The sequence below is a fragment of the Diorhabda sublineata genome, chromosome 9, assembly GCF_026230105.1.
Source record: "Diorhabda sublineata isolate icDioSubl1.1 chromosome 9, icDioSubl1.1, whole genome shotgun sequence".
In the NCBI taxonomy this organism is placed as follows: domain Eukaryota; kingdom Metazoa; phylum Arthropoda; class Insecta; order Coleoptera; family Chrysomelidae; genus Diorhabda; species Diorhabda sublineata.
Window position 1 is genome coordinate 25,330,630 of NC_079482.1, and position 21,534 is coordinate 25,352,163.

Sequence of the window (21,534 nt, forward strand, 5' to 3'; positions counted from 1 at the left end):
AGATTGTAGTGTACAATTATTTATTTCGTCAAACACACATGTATATTACAATTATTCATTTTTTGAGTTTCTACAAATTTCATTGGACATAGTTTTCGGTAAAGACACACTTTTGGAATAACAGGGTTTCTATATAAATTCATTTAATTCATGTATAGATAGATACTGAATTCCAAACGTAAATTTCTTATTGTAAAAATAATTCAGAAGAAGGGGTCTTTTGTAACAATTCGTGGTATCACGCAACGGTGAATGAAAATTATTTTGTCAGTGACTTTCAATTTCATCAAAACACTCGTTGATTGATATTGGATCGATGTGAGATTGAGTGATACCAAATAAACGATTTTTATTAAGTAAATACAATGAAAAAGGTAAGATAATTTTTTTGTATCCAATAATTTGCTTTCTCACAATTCAAAAAGTCTATTATTTGTTTTCTGAATTTATTTTAGAATACCTAGAATGAGTTTTATATTTTTATATTTATTCGTTTATACGGTTTGTCTCTGTATACACACATTCTAATCAAATATGAATCAGTGGAATACAAATTTTGTATTTTCTGTTACGTTATCAACAAATAATAATTCCGATTTTCACGACAAAATTGCTCAAGGTTTATAGAGGGTCTCGGGTTAAGAAAAAAGACAAAATACTCTTAACAACAAAACAACTTTTAACTTTAAGTTTTACTTCAACGGGCAAATATTTGCCCTGTTTGGTAGATATTTTCAAAAACCTTATCAAACTTTATTATTTCAAGCTTATTTTGAAAATTCCTTACTCACTTGATTTTGGTAATATTTATTCTAACCATTACATATTTTTGAATTGATATTGATTGATACTACTTATAATTATTTTTTGCGTAAAGAAACATAATTTAAGCAGTAGTGTGTGATCAAAATTGCTATCAAAGCCTCCGTAGCGTATTGGTTAAAGTACTCGCCTGACATTCGAGAAGTCACGGGTTCAAATCACACTCAATCCATTTTTTTTTCTACCCATGTAGTATTAACTATTTTTAGTATTGTTACTAATTTAATTCGTTTATTGAATTGTTTAGTTGTTCTAGTCTTGATTAAAATGTTCAAAATATTAATAAAAAATAATATATTTTAAAAAGATTCAATAAAAGTGTAAAATGTATTTTACGCAGTGATGCGTGGATAAAATTACCATTAAATTTCTTTATTTTGATAGAATTTTGGTTAGTAGAAAAAATATTGTATACAATTGGTGTGTAAAGGCCTTTTTTCGACTTTAGAAAAAAGGTGACTTTACACACTTGTTAAATTTAATGTCAAAAAGAGTTTTTGAAAAATGAAATATTCAGTTGATACAAATGGTGATTAATACTTTTTTTTTAATTTTCAGATCAACTGTGTAATCTTTTGTCTATTTATAATAATCGGTTTCGTATCATCTTCAATACCAATTATTAATTATCATGCTAATTATTACCAAGAAATATTTGATCCCTCAGTCAGTCTCACACTAAAAATTCCAAAACCTTTGTTGTTAAATTTTGATATTTTCGATTCATCAAACGTAAAAGGTAAGTTTACTTTTTTATAACATATTTAAATTAAATTTCAACGATCATAAATCTTTGCAGCAACTTTTAACAACACAAATTTCGAATATCATAAAATAATTTCATTTTAAAAACCACAAAAATCATTTAATATTGAATAGATAACGTTATATGTAATATTATGATCAATGTATTGAATCGAGTCTAAATTAATATTACAGAATATTTTGATGTGATACCTGGTTGCGTTGTTTGTTGCCTACCTGATAGGGGGTGGTAAAATTATTAAGACAATTGACGTTTCTGTTTATGTTTATTTTTCTGAAATAGATTATATTTTATACAAAAAGTCCACAACCAATTAAATACCTGAACCGAAAACATAACAACTCTTCTTCTTTTTTTTTATTTTTCGAAAGTTATTCTAGAGAATTTTCAACCAATCGTTTAAATTAAATTAGTGCGTAAAGAAATTATTCAAAAACCACCTAAACAGGTTGTTTTGGTGTTCAAAGAATCTAATTTTAGTGTATTTTCTTTATTTCAGGTCCTCCTGCGTATCCCTTATTCATTCCAAATAAAATAAATCAACGACCCGAAACAATGGGACAAATTGAAGAATACAATAAAGCTCTCGCAGAAGAAGAGAAAGAACGACAAGAAAATGAATTAGTATTTCCCGAACAAAAAAAAATCGATAGAATTCCACAATCTAAATATTACGTAAAAGTCCGTGGACCTGAATATCATTATAAATATAATTTGTAATAAATAAAAAAAACTAGAAATTTATGTAATAATTCTTATGTTTGTTGACAATATTTACTACCGGGTTTAAATGAATGAAATATTTGCACAAAAATGCGTAACTTTCATATTTAATAAGTTGTTATGAAAATGATTACAGATTGAAATACAAGTCTATAATTAACTAGAAATAATTAGAAACTTGTTAATTATCAAACAATATATATAGAACTTTCACTCTAGATAGAAATTACCCATTATTCGCTATGTGTATGCAACACACATTACTTTTAAATTGTTGGTATGAAGTGCTTGATATCTGCGTTCATGATCCAATGACAGAACACTAGTTAACGCTACCGATATGGGGTGCATTCCAATAAGCACTCACGACAATCAATTTCAAGACCACGATCTTCTCAGTTCCATTCAGTCCAGAGCGCTAAAATTTTAATAGTAAGTGGAATAGATTACGAGGCGTTTCGAGCATTGAAATGAATAATAAAGAATAGCAAAGCTTTAAGAGATTAAGTTATTGAATTTTTCAGTAGAATGCTCAACTGATTTATATTAACTGCATTAAATAATGAGATTCTTACGGTTGCAATTTGCGATCATAGAACGTTAACATTATGTACTAGTAGTAATGTTGGTGTTATTGTATTTATGTTGGTATCATTGATAAAAACAATAGATGTGCATTAAAGAACCAAATAATTAAAATGTTTATACGTTTTATGTGATATTTCACTTTGAATTATTTATAAAATTATAATTGAAAATGGAAGAAGAAAAAGATAATTTTGATTGTATATGTAGAGCTTGTTTGGAAAAATCTACCAAGATGTATTCTTTGACCGGTTCTATAGTTAATTTAGAAGTTAACATAGCTGCTATGTTGGAGTTTTGTACATCCCAAAAGGTATTTACTAGTAATTTTTACACTTTTATACTAATATAACTATGATTTCAGTTAGTTTTAAGTGAAGATTTACCCAATAATGTTTGCTTGTCTTGTTTTAAAACGATTCGAATAGCATATAGATTTTTTAAACAATTTTATGAAGTTCAACAACAACTGATGAATTTGAAGGATTCAGATGGATCATTCGAAGAAGAAACGCTATTATTTGAAGTGGAAACTACTCCTCCAGACAAGGAAGAAAATGGAGATCCGGTAAAAAGCGATGAAGAACATGAAGTAGAATTTATAATTAAACAGGAAGATAGTATTGAAGAAGATAGTTCTCAATCAACTATCAATAACGATACGCAGCTAAACTCGATGGTGGAAATAAAAGATGAGTATATAGAAGAAGATGCGAATTTTAGTCAAATTTTAAATTTACAGGGTGTAGAATCGAAAATAGAGTTTATAGTTGATGAAACGAAAAATAGTGAATCAATTGAGAAAAGGGAACGTTATATCTGCCCTATATGTGGTCAAAAGTTTATAAGGGCGGAATTATTTCGTGCTCATATTACGTCTTATAATTTAAGTAAAATCACTTGCACGCGTTGTCCTACTAAACCTGAATATGATCTAACTGAATATTTCTACCATTACAGACATTTTCACAAATACCACTGCGATATTTGCGATAAAAGATTAGTATCCAGTTACGGTTATTATTACCACAAAAAACAACACGAAAATATAAAATTGTATAAATGTTCGTTTCAAAATTGTTCGAAATCCTTCACAATGAAACATCTTCTAACGAAACACGAAAATAGTCATCACAGTACAAAAATTTATAATTGCAAATTATGTCGCGCTACATTTAATACCAACGATTCGTTACGTTACCACCTCAAAGTACACGATAATAAAAAGGATCATTTGTGTACAGCTTGCGGCAAGGCTTTCTTCCAAGCTGTTCATCTCCGTGACCATATGTACAGGCATTTAGGTTATAAAAAATTCGTTTGTGATATTTGCGGTAAAAGTTTCGTCACCAATTCTAGTTTGAAAAAGCATATCATTTATTGTACGAAAAAACACGGTTTAGATGTCAATTGAGTTTTTTCAAATATTACTTCTTCACAAATGTTAATTTTTGTACCAATAAATTTTTAATAATCTTTAATTTAATTCTTAAATATTGTTACTATTAGATAAAGTTCTCGTCTAGTCATTTTCAGAAATAATATAATTATAACAATTATATGAAAGTGGAAAATGTCGGGAAAATCAGAAGTGTCATATTGTTTAATTTTGTAGTAACTTCTTGTATTCTTAATAATTATTTCTTGAATTGACATTACTTTGGTATTGTTGATTTTTTGTTTTTACATTTATTGTGAATCCTACCTTGAGTTTCGTAAATATTCTTAAAAACATGTTGAAATAATGTAAAATTTTATATTTATAAATGACCAATAAAAACTTGTAGTTCTTGGTAAATATATCGTAAGTCATTTACACAAATACAAATTAATATATAATTACAAAAAAATAAAATTTTGTTAAATATTCAGTAATTAGAAATAATTTATGATATTTACGTTGATTTGACACTATTGTGTATCAACGTACATTATCCAATAACCTCTAAAAATTACATTCAGAATAGACACATCACCCCATAGAATATACCCTGCTATGTTCTATGTATTACCCTGGAAAACAGATAAGTGCGTTTGGAGTAATGACATTAATTAAGGTACAGTACAACAGAATACACTAAAAGAACAAATGAAACCGCAACATTAAAATAATTAGATATCTTCTTTTTACAATTATAATGTTATATTGATTGAAAAAGTTATTAATATTCTTGTAAATTTTCATAATTTTACATTAGACGGGTAAACAACAATATTGAAAGTGTGCATACGATCGGTCCTTGGAGTAATTCTTAATAAGACATGCGAACAAAGCTATTTATTGCAGTTTTGTTCGCAGCTTCGATTCCAAATTACCTTAGGAGCACTTTCAAAAGTGTCGCTCGTCGTTAATTCTAAATTTAAAAAACAAATCCTTGCTGGCGGAACCCATCATTTCGGTTAATTATTGATTACCAATCTATTATAACAGTTCTCAGGTTATGTTAGAGAACTAAAAGCTAGATTCATTTACTCGTCGTTCGCGGTAAATCAACATCCGTAATATAGCATTCATTTGTAGTAAGCAATTTTATAATCGTTTCCAATAAATACTAGTAGTTAGCTTATTCCTATTGTAAATAGTACTGTAAACCACAATAATCTATTCTACATACATTCACTTCTATGTTCTGTTATTATTAACTCGATGGTCTTCACTCTATGAAATATCTGTCAGATAAAAAAGAAGAATATATTTAGAGGTTAAGATTTAAGTTTGTTATTTTTAATGAAATAAAAACACGATAAATAATATATTATAGTTATCATAGGATATAATTGTTTGTTAGAATGAGTGAAAATGTAGATTTACTTAATACATTATGCCGAACATGTTTAAAACCAACGGACAAGAAGTATAATCTGACTGGAAAATTGAAAAATTTGGAGGTTACTATCGCCGATATGTTGGAATTTTGTACATCTAAACTAATACCCATAAGAGAAGACTTACCAGAAAATATTTGTACGTTTTGTTATAACACTATTAGAGTAGCGTATGAATTTTTTAGACAGTTTAACAATGCTCAAGACCAACTAAATACAATTAGGCAGATTGTGCTTAAAGAACAAATCGTTAGTGATCATAATTACGAAACTGAAGAATTTGAATACGATTTGCTTACAGAGGAAATTGTACATAATGATGAGGAAATTGTAATCACAGAAAAAAGTGAAATAGACAACCTAGAACACAATCAAGAGGAAAAAATAGAAACTATTGTAAGTAAATCAAATTTAGATACATCAGATATAGAACTAACAGTTATATTCGAAAACAGAGAAAATATAGATGAAAAATTATTTCCTTATATTTGTCCAATTTGTTCTACTAAATATTCTCGTATAGAACAATTTCACAAACATATTATTGAACACAATTGTAGTATAATAACGTGTTCACGTTGCCAAGCAAAACCTGAATATGAAATAGCGGATTATATCATACATTATAAAGAATTTCATAAATTACAATGCAACATTTGCAACAAGAGAATGGCATCTGCGTTCGGGTATAAATATCATATGAAAACGCATATCCATTTTAATGGTTACAAATGTCCAATAAAAAACTGCTACAGATCTTTCCTTCTAAGGCATTTACTGAGAAAACACATAAAAAACCATTACAAACCAACAGTTTTTCCTTGTCACCTTTGTTCTTCTACCTTCAATAATAGAGACACTCTAAGATACCACATTAAAAAACACTCTAATAAGAAGGATCACCTTTGTACAGTATGTGGTAGGACCTTTTATATGGCAGGACATCTTAAGGATCACATGTACAGACATTCAGGGTTTAAAAAATTCCTTTGCGATATGTGTAATAAAAGATTTACCAGAAGTACTAGTCTAAAGAAACACATTGTTCGTTGTACTAAAAAAAAATCTAATTCTTGAATATTTCAAAATAAAACTTGAAATTTGAATTTTTTACTTTTTGTATAAACCCTGTAACTTTGTGTATTATAAAAATAAATCAATAAATAAATGTATTTTTTTTCCTTCCTTTGTAATTTTGATTTAGTAACTACAGGGGGTGTGTAAAAGTTTCCATCAAAATCTGTTGAATTAAGATGGCGCCACGATAACATGGGTATTAAAATCCCTGTAAGAGATAGAACTCTTTAAGCCGATTCATAAACTTTACTTATCATTTTATCGACTGTATGAGACAGTTTTTGTGATGCTACGAACAGTCTAGAGTTCACATTTTGACTTAGGTTCGGTTCTGATTTTACAAGTTTAAAGTTTTGTAACTTCGGATAAAAAGTTGGTCGTTTTATTAGAAAAATGGTTGATAATGTGAATATTGCTGCTGTGCTGAAAAAATTATACGACCGGATTTCCTTAAATGCCTTTTCTGATGGAACAAATTTTCATCTAGTATCCCTATTTTGAGGTTATGTTAAAAAAACCTCATTATTTTCCTAGCCCTAAAGTGTACTTCATAAATTACTTGATCTATGTAAATTATGCATCTTAAGGTATTTAAAAAAAACCACCAGCTGTAACCATAAAATTTTGAGAAGGCAAGAAACAGAGGAACATCACCAGAAGCTCACTAGTTGAAATTTAAATCAGTTGTTTCAGTGCGTTAGCAGAAGCTATTATGAAATATGTAAGAGAATATGGAACCGTTATCTCTTTAGAGCATATTTATTATTTTGTTGGTCAAAAAATCGATCAGTACCCCCATAAAGGGTTAATTTGAGAGTAAATGCATTAAAAATCAGTGAAAAAACGAGATTTGCTCACATACAATTCATTTTTTTTAAAGGATTTAGGTCATTTCAAGGTTTATTTCAATAAAAAAAATTGACTCAAGATATTTATTATACAAAAAGTTCAACACAAAATAAAACAACATCTTTGCAAAAAAAACTACTTAAAAAATAGAAAAATGTTATGAAATAATTTACGAGACTTATTCTTCTTTGCGAACATCATTTTTCTTTTCTCTCGCTTAATAAAGAATTGTGCATTTTTGTAACTTCAGCTTCTACGAGTTCGTTAACTACACTCCCATTTACGTCTATATAGTTCGCGACGCTTTTCTTTATACTTGTTTCCCTCCTTTGTCGAGTCTTTCCATCAATTAAAGCAAGAATCAGATTATATTTATCATCATACCTAAAAAATTAAGAAAAACTATCTAATCGCGTAAATTTAACAAAAATATTTACTTACTTTGGTAAATACGAACTAGCTTCCCATACATTTTCTTTCTTAGAACTATCTTTTTGAATACATACTGCAAAAATTCCCTTTTCTTTATAAGTGGTATACAAAGTTAAAATTCCCATCATAATAAAATAAGTAGTTACTGAAAATATCAATATAGGCCTGAAACATCAAATTAAATACAATTATCGAAATAAATAATAAAATAATTTACCTAGATTGTGGAAACGGATACAAATAATCCCAAACCAAAGCAAACATAGCAACTCCAACAGCTATTCCACATATTACTAATCTACCATCCATAAGAGCAAAATTTTCAACATAATTAAATTTCTTTGTAAGTACCTAAAATAAAAATTGAATTATTACACGTCAAATAATAATAATAATAACATACTTCTTTCACTGCATCATCTAAAGCATTTTTCACAGCAGCTCCTTCCCATTTATTTATTTTTATTGGCTAAAATTTAAGTTTAATTAAATATTTATTTACGTTATTATTTTAAAATTTACCTTATCATCTTTTTCTTTCGGCGCCATGGTTTAATTTATCCAATTATTGACGAATTCAAGTCTAATAAACAGCTGTCTTATATGAATCTACTGAAACCAATAACGCCGAATAACACGTAAGTAACTGATTGACGTTGCATGATAACGCCTTGTCGTTGCCATACGTCACTTGTCATCCGCTACTGCGTTCGTTTGTAATACTCCACATTTTTTGATTAAATAAATTACACTTAAATTTTTGCTAACTTACACCGATACTATTTAGAATTCTAATTTCAATTGATGTAGAACTTTTATACGCTCCGATTATTATAACTGGAGATTCTAAAAATATATCAAAGACGGTAATACACTCTACTGCTTTTTCATCGAAATAAATAAAGCGATTATCACTAATGATATTCGGTTGCCACGTATTCTATGGATACCCGCATTTAAATTTGCTATTTACAACATTTGTTTTTACTCTAAATATAAACAAATTATTTATCAATAATTGACTCAATATCACAAAACCATCTGCAATACCGGCATTACACATTATAGGAGTACACTTATGATGGTTAATAATGAGCATAAAGCACGTTCCAAGTATCAGCCCTTCACAATGCACCTGTGTAACTTAGACATAATGAATCATAGGCGTAGCATTTGAAAGGAAATGGGAAAAAAAATTTCAAGAAGTATATTAACTTCTATATAGAATAAATTAAGCTACAAATGGTTATAATTATACAAGGTGATTCTAAAACTTGAAGCAACCATGGGCGGACTTACAGGATATATTTAAAAGAAAAGTTCGTTGTATACAGGGTTTGGTCAAAAATGTTTTAAAATAGTTTGTTGTATACGGAGTTCAGTTAAAAATGTTCTAAGCATTATTAATGGGTACTAACACGTGTAAATAAGAAAAAACTGAATATAAGTAACAGTGAGTGGACGTATGAGATGAATTCAAAGTATTTTTTCAGTTTTAAAAGTAATAAGTTGAGAAAATAGTTTACTGCATATCACAAACACATACCGTTGGTGGTATTATTGGACGAAGTTAAAATATTTCTTCTGTTTTGAAAGAAATAAGTCGACAAGAACGTTCGCTGTATACCGTGCTCAGTCACAAATATATCAAGATTGTTTTCCATAACTTTATACAATTATAACTTTACCGCACGTCTAGGAATCAATTATATACATGAGCCCCTTTCGAAACTAGAGGTGATGCGGTTGGTAAGTCAAGAGAAACGTTTACGGTGCTTTTACTACACCTGCTTATTCTTCATTTGAGAAAATTGACTACGTATTGTGATGAAGAACGAAACTTTCAATCAACTAACTTATTATAACAGGTGTTTATAACAATTATATAAGAATCGATGTTTTTCTAATACTATTAAACTAGTAGTGAGGTTATGTTTAATTTTATTGATATATTATTAGAATTTTTATGGTTACGAGTTGAAAAATACTTAGGGAATGTTTTTATTCATCTTATTAAATATATTTCTTTAAGTATATCAGTTATTTTAGAAATTACAAAAAATTTAAAAAAAGGAACGTATTTGTTCAAAAAAATACTAACTTTTTGTTCCCTATCAATTTTTATGCATACCCTATAGTTTTCGAGTTATTTATAAAAAAAAACATTTTTAAGAATTTCGAAAATGATTTTTCGACTTTGGACGTAATTTTTTTCGAAATTATGCATTGTAAAACGTTCAAATTTCCAGAACTCATTATAAGTACGTGATTAAAATAAATCATCACTATATTTTGATTACAAATTGCTAGGGGTGAAATTGAGATTTTTTCTAAAAAAAAATTTATAAATAGATTTTATTTTGGCCATAACTTTCTTACTTTTCATGCTAGAGAGTTCTACTAAATCTCATTTTAAAGCCTTTTAAAAGTACTTTGGAAAATATTATATACAATTATCTCGAAAAGTTGATAGATTTTCCGATACTCGACGTTGAATTTAAAAAAATTTTTGTTCGTTAAAAATATTTAACTTCAATAAATCATAACTTGGTGTATATTATGCATAAAACAAATATAAATAAATCAATCTCTTCGTTTTTTTATTAGCTTCATTTTTGTTCTCCACAATTTTTTTGATAAAATCAAAAGTATTTGAGTTATTTAAGAAAAATCGTGGTTTATTTCAAGAAATATTCAATCGCGAATAACTAAAAAACTATTGGTTTTTCAAATAAAATCCTAGGAATATTTTGTGTTTAAAATTTGACCGTCTATCGATTTTCAATATAAAAATTTTCACCCCCTAGTTGGGGTGTAACTCACCCCTAGTGCAAAAACACACATCGACGTAGGGTAAATTTTGTTTTTTGAGGTATTCCCCACAAGCTGTCGAAATTTCATTAAAATCGATGCAGGTTTATGGAAATCGCAGGCCGAAACCTTGTTAGCCTGGACTATATTTGATTTATGGGATTGTGGAAATTAATAATGATAAAATGTAGAGATGTTAACGTTATTATTAATTAGTTTAAGTTTATTGATTGTTAATTTCGATAAAAACCGTATTCAAAACCTAACTGTATATTGTATAAAATAATATAACAGTTAATAATAAAAATATGCTATTAAAAAGTTGTTTGTTATTTACCGGAGCAAAACCAAATTATTTTCTACCCTGAATCTTCTTCTAATACCAATATACGTACACTGAAAAAACAGTTAATTACACATTTATTAATAATAATTGATTGCGATGTAAAGTAAACGCTTGGTTGGATATTTATGTGGAATAAAAAATATTTATTTTGTTAGTCCAGTTAACAACGCTGAAAATAGGGTACTACTTCGTATTTATATGAAAATTAAGCTCGTCCTGTAATGTATTTTCGTGGTAATCAACTTTGAAATAAACTGTTTATTAAATAAGTTCGTAATTTGATACCTTGTTGGCACTCAAGTGTCCAAGGGACACCCGAAATCAATTATCTATGACGTGGGTCCCCATTAGGATCGTGTACCATAAGAAACGTAACCTCACCTGTCCAAAAAATTTGCGAATGCTTCTAAGGATCATCGTATAAGTTATTAATTATATTATGAGAACAGTTTACTCGTTTTTCAACATTTGCCCATTTAGTCCATCGATCTTCCATCATTCTGTCGACGTGGTCACTTCAATATATCCCTAAACAAATGAATCCATTGGATTTAAATCAGGGGAACGTGGTGGCCTTGTCCACCAGCTCTCCACCTTTCTCCAGGCTTGAAACCTAGTGTAGTGCCGTTATTAGTTGTCCACCCGGTATGTTTTATAAATTTTGGGCATTTTTTAGGCAAGAAAATCAGTTTTGCGATCAAATAAATACTTTAAAAACTCGTAAATGATTATTTTGAAATTTCAAAATATTGAGAACCCCTCGTATAAGTGTTTTTAACTTTTTCTCGAAATTCATTCGGTCGATTTCCGTTTCTAGCTACATTTATATCGATAAAACGATTTTTTGTATTATTTTTATTAACGATTTGTATTTACGTGATTCGATGTTAAATAAAAAAAAAGTTTTAACATATTTTAATATGAAGTAAATTTCAAGAAACTTGTGATACAATTTTCGCGTTTAATGAGGTCGTAACAGGAGATATACTCCGGTGAGTAGACATATCAAGAAAAATCGTCTCTACTACAGAAGATTGTATCTAAAAAATAAACGCACCAGCAGTAGTGCGTCCATATTTGTAACCCTTTTCGAAGAAATCGATGAACTTTTACCGAACACGCGACTTATTCTTATATACAGGATGTCCGCGAATAAATCAAACGAAAACAGCATAAGAAAAAAGTGTCGTTTCATCAAAACAACGCACCAATAACAAAAATTAATGAATCAAAGTTTGAATTGCTACCTCATCCACCCTATTCGCCAGATTTAACCCTCTCGGACAACTGAAGAGGGAAAGAAAAATATTTTACGATTTATTATTATAATTTTTGAATCTCTACGCCACTGGAATGAAATAAGTACCTACGTAGCCTCGTAGTCTTTGAAATAATTAGAGTACTCATGCCTTCTTTCAGCTCATTAATAGAAAAAATAACTCGAGGTATTTTGTTGAATCATGATGTTCACACGCTTCAGCTTCTTCTACTTATTATAATTTCTTTTATACACACATCGTGTATTTTTATGAAGACGTCCTTATAATGATTATTGTTACGATTTTATGTGCATACCTATTACGAAATATCGTCGTTTCAAAGGAATAAAATTATTGTGCAAGCAATATTAATCTCTATGAGTCTTCTCCAAGTAGATTAAGAACGTTTTCGTTGTGGGATTGTGGCGAAATAACTGGATTGACATCACGATCTTTGGAAGTGATGTAATTCAATATTCGTCGAGGTATTAGCCAGGAAAGTAGTTGTTTTCTCATTTGAAAAACGACAGAATACATTTCCGAATTATTGTGCAAGCAGTACACAAGTTGTATGAGTCTTCTCCAACTAGATTAAGAACGTTTTCGTTGTGGGATTGTGGCCAAATTGCTCGATTGACATCACGATCTTTAGAAGTGATGTAATTCAATATTCGTCGAGGTATTAGCCAGGAAAGTAGTTGTTTTCTCATTTGAAAAACGACAGAATACATTTCCGAATTATTGTGTAAGCAGTACACAAGTTGTATGAGTCTTCTCCAACTAGATTAAGAACGTTTTCGTTGTGGGATTGTGGCGAAATTGTTCGATTGACATCACGATCTTTAGAAGTGATGTAATTCAATATTCGTCGAGGTATTAGCCAGGAAAGTAGTTGTTTTCTCATTTGAAAAACGACAGAATACATTTCCGAATTATTGTGTAAGCAGTACACAAGTTGTATGAGTCTTCTCCAACTAGATTAAGAACGTTTTCGTTGTGGGATTGTGGCGAAATTGCTCGATTGACAACACGATCTTTAGAAGTGATGTAATTCAATATTCGTCGAGGTATTAGCCAGGAAAGTAGTTGTTTTCTCAATTGAAAAACGACAGAATACATTTCTGAATTATTGTGCAAGCAGTACACAAGTTGTATGAGTCTTCGCCAACTAGATTACTAGAATTTACGTTGTGGGATTGTGGCGAAATTGCTCGATTGACGACACGATCTTTAGAAGTGATGTAATTCAATATTCGTCGAGGTATTAGCCAGGAAAGTAGTTTTTTTCTCATTTGAAAAACGACAGAATACATTTCCGAATTATTGTGCAAGCAGTACACAAGTTGTATGAGTCTTTGCCAACTAGATTACTAGAATTTACGTTGTGGGATTGTGGCGAAATTGCTCGATTGACAACACGATCTTTAGAAGTGATGTAATTCAATATTCGTCGAGGTATTAGCCAGGAAAGTAGTTGTTTTCTCATTTGAAAAACGACAGAATACATTTCCGAATTATTGTGCAAGCAGTACACAAGTTGTATGAGTCTTCGCCAACTAGATTACTAGAGTTTTCGTTGTGGGATTGTGGCGAAATTGCTCGATTGACGACACGATCTTTAGAAGTGATGTAATTCAATATTCGTCGAGGTATTAGCCAGGAAAGTAGTTGTTTTCTCATTTGAAAAACGACAGAATACATTTCCGAATTATTGTGCAAGCAGTACACAAGTTGTATGAGTCTTCGCCAACTAGATTACTAGAATTTACGTTGTGGGATTGTGGCGAAATTGCTCGATTGACATCACGATCTTTAGAAGTGATGTAATTCAATATTCGTCGAGGTATTAGCCAGGAAAGTAGTTGTTTTCTCATTTGAAAAACGACAGAATACATTTCCGAATTATTGTGCAAGCAGTACACAAGTTGTATGAGCCTTCGCCAACTAGATTACTAGAATTTACGTTGTGGGATTGTGGCGAAATTGCTCGATTGACAACACGATCTTTAGAAGTGATGTAATTCAATATTCGTCGAGGTATTAGCCAGGAAAGTAGTTGTTTTCTCATTTGAAAAACGACAGAATACATTTCCGAATTATTGTGCAAGCAGTACACAAGTTGTATGAGTCTTCGCCAACTAGATTACTAGAATTTACGTTGTGGGATTGTGGCGAAATTGCTCGATTGACAACACGATCTTTAGAAGTGATGTAATTCAATATTCGTCGAGGTATTAGCCAGGAAAGTAGTTGTTTTCTCATTTGAAAAACGACAGAATACATTTCCGAATTATTGTGCAAGCAGTACACAAGTTGTATGAGTCTTCGCCAACTAGATTACTAGAGTTTTCGTTGTGGGATTGTGGCGAAATTGCTCGATTGACGACACGATCTTTAGAAGTGATGTAATTCAATATTCGTCGAGGTATTAGCCAGGAAAGTAGTTGTTTTCTCATTTGAAAAACGACAGAATACATTTCCGAATTATTGTGCAAGCAGTACACAAGTTGTATGAGTCTTCGCCAACTAGATTACTAGAATTTACGTTGTGGGATTGTGGCGAAATTGCTCGATTGACATCACGATCTTTAGAAGTGATGTAATTCAATATTCGTCGAGGTATTAGCCAGGAAAGTAGTTGTTTTCTCATTTGAAAAACGACAGAATACATTTCCGAATTATTGTGCAAGCAGTACACAAGTTGTATGAGCCTTCGCCAACTAGATTACTAGAATTTACGTTGTGGGATTGTGGCGAAATTGCTCGATTGACAACACGATCTTTAGAAGTGATGTAATTCAATATTCGTCGAGGTATTAGCCAGGAAAGTAGTTGTTTTCTCATTTGAAAAACGACAGAATACATTTCCGAATTATTGTGCAAGCAGTACACAAGTTGTATGAGTCTTTGCCAACTAGATTACTAGAATTTACGTTGTGGGATTGTGGCGAAATTGCTCGATTGACAACACGATCTTTAGAAGTGATGTAATTCAATATTCGTCGAGGTATTAGCCAGGAAAGTAGTTGTTTTCTCATTTGAAAAACGACAGAATACATTTCCGAATTATTGTGCAAGCAGTACACAAGTTGTATGAGTCTTCGCCAACTAGATTACTAGAGTTTTCGTTGTGGGATTGTGGCGAAATTGCTCGATTGACGACACGATCTTTAGAAGTGATGTAATTCAATATTCGTCGAGGTATTAGCCAGGAAAGTAGTTGTTTTCTCATTTGAAAAACGACAGAATACATTTCCGAATTATTGTGCAAGCAGTACACAAGTTGTATGAGTCTTCGCCAACTAGATTACTAGAATTTACGTTGTGGGATTGTGGCGAAATTGCTCGATTGACATCACGATCTTTAGAAGTGATGTAATTCAATATTCGTCGAGGTATTAGCCAGGAAAGTAGTTGTTTTCTCATTTGAAAAACGACAGAATACATTTCCGAATTATTGTGCAAGCAGTACACAAGTTGTATGAGCCTTCGCCAACTAGATTACTAGAATTTACGTTGTGGGATTGTGGCGAAATTGCTCGATTGACAACACGATCTTTAGAAGTGATGTAATTCAATATTCGTCGAGGTATTAGCCAGGAAAGTAGTTGTTTTCTCATTTGAAAAACGACAGAATACATTTCCGAATTATTGTGCAAGCAGTACACAAGTTGTATGAGTCTTTGCCAACTAGATTACTAGAATTTACGTTGTGGGATTGTGGCGAAATTGCTCGATTGACAACACGATCTTTAGAAGTGATGTAATTCAATATTCGTCGAGGTATTAGCCAGGAAAGTAGTTGTTTTCTCATTTGAAAAACGACAGAATACATTTCCGAATTATTGTGCAAGCAGTACACAAGTTGTATGAGTCTTCGCCAACTAGATTACTAGAGTTTTCGTTGTGGGATTGTGGCGAAATTGCTCGATTGACGACACGATCTTTAGAAGTGATGTAATTCAATATTCGTCGAGGTATTAGCCAGGAAAGTAGTTGTTTTCTCATTTGAAAAACGACAGAATACATTTCCGAATTATTGTGCAAGCAGTACACAAGTTGTATGAGTCTTCGCCAACTAGATTACTAGAATTTACGTTGTGGGATTGTGGCGAAATTGCTCGATTGACATCACGATCTTTAGAAGTGATGTAATTCAATATTCGTCGAGGTATTAGCCAGGAAAGTAGTTGTTTTCTCATTTGAAAAACGACAGAATACATTTCCGAATTATTGTGCAAGCAGTACACAAGTTGTATGAGCCTTCGCCAACTAGATTACTAGAATTTACGTTGTGGGATTGTGGCGAAATTGCTCGATTGACAACACGATCTTTAGAAGTGATGTAATTCAATATTCGTCGAGGTATTAGCCAGGAAAGTAGTTGTTTTCTCATTTGAAAAACGACAGAATACATTTCCGAATTATTGTGCAAGCAGTACACAAGTTGTATGAGCCTTCGCCAACTAGATTACTAGAATTTACGTTGTGGGATTGTGGCGAAATTGCTCGATTGACATCACGATCTTTGGAAGTGATGTAATTTAATATTCGTCGATGTATTAGCCAGGAAAGTAGTTGTTTTCTCATTTGAAAAACGACAGAATACATTTCCGAATTATTGTGTAAGCAGTACACAAGTTGTATGAGTCTTCTCCAACTAGATTAAGAACGTTTTCGTTGTGGGATTGTGGCGAAATTGCTCGATTGACATCACGATCTTTAGAAGTGATGTAATTCAATATTCGTCGAGGTATTAGCCAGGAAAGTAGTTGTTTTCTCATTTGAAAAACGACAGAATACATTTCCGAATTATTGTGCAAGCAGTACACAAGTTGTATGAGTCTTCGCCAACTAGATTACTAGAGTTTTCGTTGTGGGATTGTGGCGAAATTGCTCGATTGACATCACGATCTTTAGAAGTGATGTAATTCAATATTCGTCGAGGTATTAGCCAGGAAAGTAGTTGTTTTCTCATTTGAAAAACGACAGAATACATTACCGAATTATTGTGCAAGCAGTACACAAGTTGTATGAGCCTTCGCCAACTAGATTACTAGAATTTACGTTGTGGGATTGTGGCGAAATTGCTCGATTGACATCACGATCTTTGGAAGTGATGTAATTTAATATTCGTCGATGTATTAGCCAGGAAAGTAGTTGTTTTCTCATTTGAAAAACGACAGAATACATTTCCGAATTATTGTGTAAGCAGTACACAAGTTGTATGAGTCTTCTCCAACTAGATTAAGAACGTTTTCGTTGTGGGATTGTGGCGAAATTGCTCGATTGACATCACGATCTTTAGAAGTGATGTAATTCAATATTCGTCGAGGTATTAGCCAGGAAAGTAGTTGTTTTCTCATTTGAAAAACGACAGAATACATTTCCGAATTATTGTGCAAGCAGTACACAAGTTGTATGAGTCTTCGCCAACTAGATTACTAGAGTTTTCGTTGTGGGATTGTGGCGAAATTGCTCGATTGACGACACGATCTTTAGAAGTGATGTAATTCAATATTCGTCGAGGTATTAGCCAGGAAAGTAGTTGTTTTCTCATTTGAAAAACGACAGAATACATTTCCGAATTATTGTGCAAGCAGTACACAAGTTGTATGAGTCTTCGCCAACTAGATTACTAGAATTTACGTTGTGGGATTGTGGCGAAATTGCTCGATTGACATCACGATCTTTAGAAGTGATGTAATTCAATATTCGTCGATGTATTAGCCAGGAAAGTAGTTGTTTTCTCATTTGAAAAACGACAGAATACATTTCCGAATTATTGTGTAAGCAGTACACAAGTTGTATGAGTCTTCTCCAACTAGATTAAGAACGTTTTCGTTGTGGGATTGTGGCGAAATTGCTCGATTGACGACACGATCTTTAGAAGTGATGTAATTCAATATTCGTCGAGGTATTAGCCAGGAAAGTAGTTGTTTTCTCATTTGAAAAACGACAGAATACATTTCCGAATTATTGTGTAAGCAGTACACAAGTTGTATGAGTCTTCTCCAACTAGATTAAGAACGTTTTCGTTGTGGGATTGTGGCGAAATTGCTCGATTGACATCACGATCTTTAGAAGTGATGTAATTCAATATTCGTCGATGTATTAGCCAGGAAAGTAGTTGTTTTCTCATTTGAAAAACGACAGAATACATTTCCGAATTATTGTGCAAGCAGTACACAAGTTGTATGAGTCTTCGCCAACTAGATTACTAGAGTTTTCGTTGTGGGATTGTGGCGAAATTGCTCGATTGACGACACGATCTTTAGAAGTGATGTAATTCAATATTCGTCGAGGTATTAGCCAGGAAAGTAGTTGTTTTCTCATTTGAAAAACGACAGAATACATTTCCGAATTATTGTGCAAGCAGTACACAAGTTGTATGAGTCTTCGCCAACTAGATTACTAGAATTTACGTTGTGGGATTGTGGCGAAATTGCTCGATTGACATCACGATCTTTAGAAGTGATGTAATTCAATATTCGTCGAGGTATTAGCCAGGAAAGTAGTTGTTTTCTCATTTGAAAAACGACAGAATACATTACCGAATTATTGTGCAAGCAGTACACAAGTTGTATGAGCCTTCGCCAACTAGATTACTAGAATTTACGTTGTGGGATTGTGGCGAAATTGCTCGATTGACATCACGATCTTTGGAAGTGATGTAATTTAATATTCGTCGATGTATTAGCCAGGAAAGTAGTTGTTTTCTCATTTGAAAAACGACAGAATACATTTCCGAATTATTGTGTAAGCAGTACACAAGTTGTATGAGTCTTCTCCAACTAGATTAAGAACGTTTTCGTTGTGGGATTGTGGCGAAATTGCTCGATTGACATCACGATCTTTAGAAGTGATGTAATTCAATATTCGTCGAGGTATTAGCCAGGAAAGTAGTTGTTTTCTCATTTGAAAAACGACAGAATACATTTCCGAATTATTGTGCAAGCAGTACACAAGTTGTATGAGTCTTCGCCAACTAGATTACTAGAGTTTTCGTTGTGGGATTGTGGCGAAATTGCTCGATTGACGACACGATCTTTAGAAGTGATGTAATTCAATATTCGTCGAGGTATTAGCCAGGAAAGTAGTTGTTTTCTCATTTGAAAAACGACAGAATACATTTCCGAATTATTGTGTAAGCAGTACACAAGTTGTATGAGTCTTCTCCAACTAGATTAAGAACGTTTTCGTTGTGGGATTGTGGCGAAATTGCTCGATTGACATCACGATCTTTAGAAGTGATGTAATTCAATATTCGTCGAGGTATTAGCCAGGAAAGTAGTTGTTTTCTCATTTGAAAAACGACAGAATACATTTCCGAATTATTGTGCAAGCAGTACACAAGTTGTATGAGTCTTCGCCAACTAGATTACTAGAATTTACGTTGTGGGATTGTGGCGAAATTGCTCGATTGACGACACGATCTTTAGAAGTGATGTAATTCAATATTCGTCGAGGTATTAGCCAGGAAAGTAGTTGTTTTCTCATTTGAAAAACGACAGAATACATTTCCGAATTATTGTGCAAGCAGTACACAAGTTGTATGAGTCTTCGCCAACTAGATTACTAGAGTTTTCGTTGTGGGATTGTGGCGAAATTGCTCGATTGACGACACGATCTTTAGAAGTGATGTAATTCAATATTCGTCGATGTATTAGCCAGGAAAGTAGTTTGAAAAACGACAGAATACATTTTCGAGCTCGAACCTAACCCAAATTTATTTTTTTTTAAATTTTCGGAACATGTGAAAAAAAGTTGAAAATAAACCCTCATTATTTTCAAAAATGATCAATTTCAGTATAAAAAATTGTATTTTGATATTCAGGATGTCCCAGAAGACGTTCTATTTGCATCAACTTTCACTTAGGTTTTAATACGGGGGTTTTAGGCAAACCAAAATCCCCCTTTTCCATATAAAAGGGGTAGGTATTAATTAATTCACAATAAAAACTTCGCGCGTACAGAAATCCTTCTTAGGAATACTTTCTAGTAGTTTTCTAAGTGATTTTAGTTGAGAAAGTTTCAATTTTCTTTAGAGACAACTTTGAGTCGTGGGGGAATAGGTCCCCCCTATCCCCCCGGGCCACCACGTGCTTGGCTTAAAAAGATTTATATTCGTGTAAATTTAAATTGTAGAAAGCCGTCTAGGCCAAAAAATTTGTGCTCAAAGTTCGTCCACGTGCATCTATCGAATTTCTGTTCGAAAATTTCTAGTCACGCAAAATTATATAACGAGCGTTGATGTGAACCTGACACAATTAAAAATATGATCGTAAGTTAATTATCTTATACAGAATTGTTTGGATCGGACAAGTTCAAAGAACTTGTAAAATTATTACCGAAATCAAGACTTTAGTCTGCATTTATTTTTATTCTTAGAAATGTAAATTATTTAGTTAACAAAATTTCGTGTACCGGTTTTCAAATTATACAGGATGTTGTCTTTAAACCGACGCTGTTACGTATTTTGATTGTTTAATTGATTAATTAAACGTTTTTGATTCAGTTTTAATGTATATTTTTAGATTTTAATCAAGCTTTTGACAAGTTGTGACACCCTTGACTGTTATCCAAACTCGAAAACCAAATTTTCGATGTACATTGTCTTAAAGTCGTATCAAATTTATGGAATAAATACCGGAGTTCCACAAGAAAGTATCCTTGGCCTTTTCGTAGACAGTACTCAGTATCTAGGTTTAAATTTCGGTACCAAATTAACGTGGACAACAAATTTATGAATAAAAAAGTGGGTTTGAAGCTCGGAAACAAGTTCACAGACCTGTACCAGATTGCAGCGTCGCAATTATTGAACGGTTCCAATTCAAGGTACTAAGAGCAATTACAAATGGTTGTTTAGCTTGTTCTTCTGAAGTTCTAAGCCGCTGGTTCAGTAAAACTGCTTCAGCTGAAAAACAATCTTTAGATGTTTGTGTCTTGTTGGAGAACTATCCACGCTTTAGTAGTGGACAAATATCCAGGGAAATATCCGTTCGTAATGATAATGAATTCCATCCATACAAAATAAT

At 31.9% G+C, this 21,534-nt stretch overlaps 4 protein-coding genes across 4 annotated transcripts; 3 read left to right on the forward strand and 1 right to left on the reverse strand.

Annotated features, from left to right (window-relative positions):
* LOC130448794 (uncharacterized) lies at positions 1-2,361 on the forward strand. The gene is made up of 3 exons (XM_056786312.1): positions 1-374; positions 1,381-1,561; positions 2,088-2,361. Exons 1-3 carry the CDS (start codon positions 366-368, stop codon positions 2,306-2,308), a joined length of 411 nt encoding a protein of 136 aa, XP_056642290.1. The 5' UTR covers positions 1-365; the 3' UTR covers positions 2,309-2,361.
* Positions 2,362-2,947: 586 nt separating this feature from the next.
* On the forward strand, positions 2,948-4,694 carry LOC130448629 (zinc finger protein 12-like). The gene is made up of 2 exons (XM_056786070.1): positions 2,948-3,209; positions 3,261-4,694. Exons 1-2 carry the CDS (start codon positions 3,069-3,071, stop codon positions 4,308-4,310), a joined length of 1,191 nt encoding a protein of 396 aa, XP_056642048.1. The 5' UTR covers positions 2,948-3,068; the 3' UTR covers positions 4,311-4,694.
* An 880-nt stretch (positions 4,695-5,574) lies between these two features.
* LOC130448874 (zinc finger protein 1 homolog) lies at positions 5,575-6,890 on the forward strand. Its single transcript, XM_056786442.1, has one exon. It carries the CDS (start codon positions 5,687-5,689, stop codon positions 6,797-6,799), a length of 1,113 nt encoding a protein of 370 aa, XP_056642420.1. The 5' UTR covers positions 5,575-5,686; the 3' UTR covers positions 6,800-6,890.
* Positions 6,891-7,708: 818 nt separating this feature from the next.
* Positions 7,709-8,756, reverse strand: LOC130448875 (signal peptidase complex subunit 2). Its single transcript, XM_056786443.1, has 5 exons — positions 8,603-8,756; positions 8,484-8,549; positions 8,298-8,431; positions 8,090-8,245; positions 7,709-8,032 (listed from the first exon to the last, which is right to left on the reverse strand). The coding sequence occupies exons 1-5, from the start codon at positions 8,627-8,629 to the stop codon at positions 7,846-7,848; spliced, it is 570 nt and encodes a 189-aa protein (XP_056642421.1). The 5' UTR covers positions 8,630-8,756; the 3' UTR covers positions 7,709-7,845.
* Between the last annotated feature and the right edge of the window lie 12,778 nt (positions 8,757-21,534).

What these genes read in the sequence shown, in the direction of transcription:
- LOC130448794 (XM_056786312.1), top strand. An exon ending in CGATTCATCAAACGTAAAAG is followed by an intron (nt 1,562 to 2,087) that starts GTAAGTTTACTT and finishes TCTTTATTTCAG; the next exon opens with GTCCTCCTGCGTATCCCTTA.
- LOC130448629 (XM_056786070.1), top strand. Translation starts at nt 3,069, where the DNA reads ATGGAAGAAGAAAAAGATAATTTTGATTGTATATGTAGAGCTTGTTTG. An exon ending in AGTTTTGTACATCCCAAAAG is followed by an intron (nt 3,210 to 3,260) that starts GTATTTACTAGT and finishes CTATGATTTCAG; the next exon opens with TTAGTTTTAAGTGAAGATTT.
- LOC130448874 (XM_056786442.1), top strand. Translation starts at nt 5,687, where the DNA reads ATGAGTGAAAATGTAGATTTACTTAATACATTATGCCGAACATGTTTA.
- LOC130448875 (XM_056786443.1), bottom strand. Translation starts at nt 8,629, where the DNA reads ATGGCGCCGAAAGAAAAAGATGATAAG. An exon ending in TATCCGTTTCCACAATCTAG is followed by an intron (nt 8,246 to 8,297) that starts GTAAATTATTTT and finishes TTGATGTTTCAG; the next exon opens with GCCTATATTGATATTTTCAG. An exon ending in GCTAGTTCGTATTTACCAAA is followed by an intron (nt 8,033 to 8,089) that starts GTAAGTAAATAT and finishes TTAATTTTTTAG; the next exon opens with GTATGATGATAAATATAATC.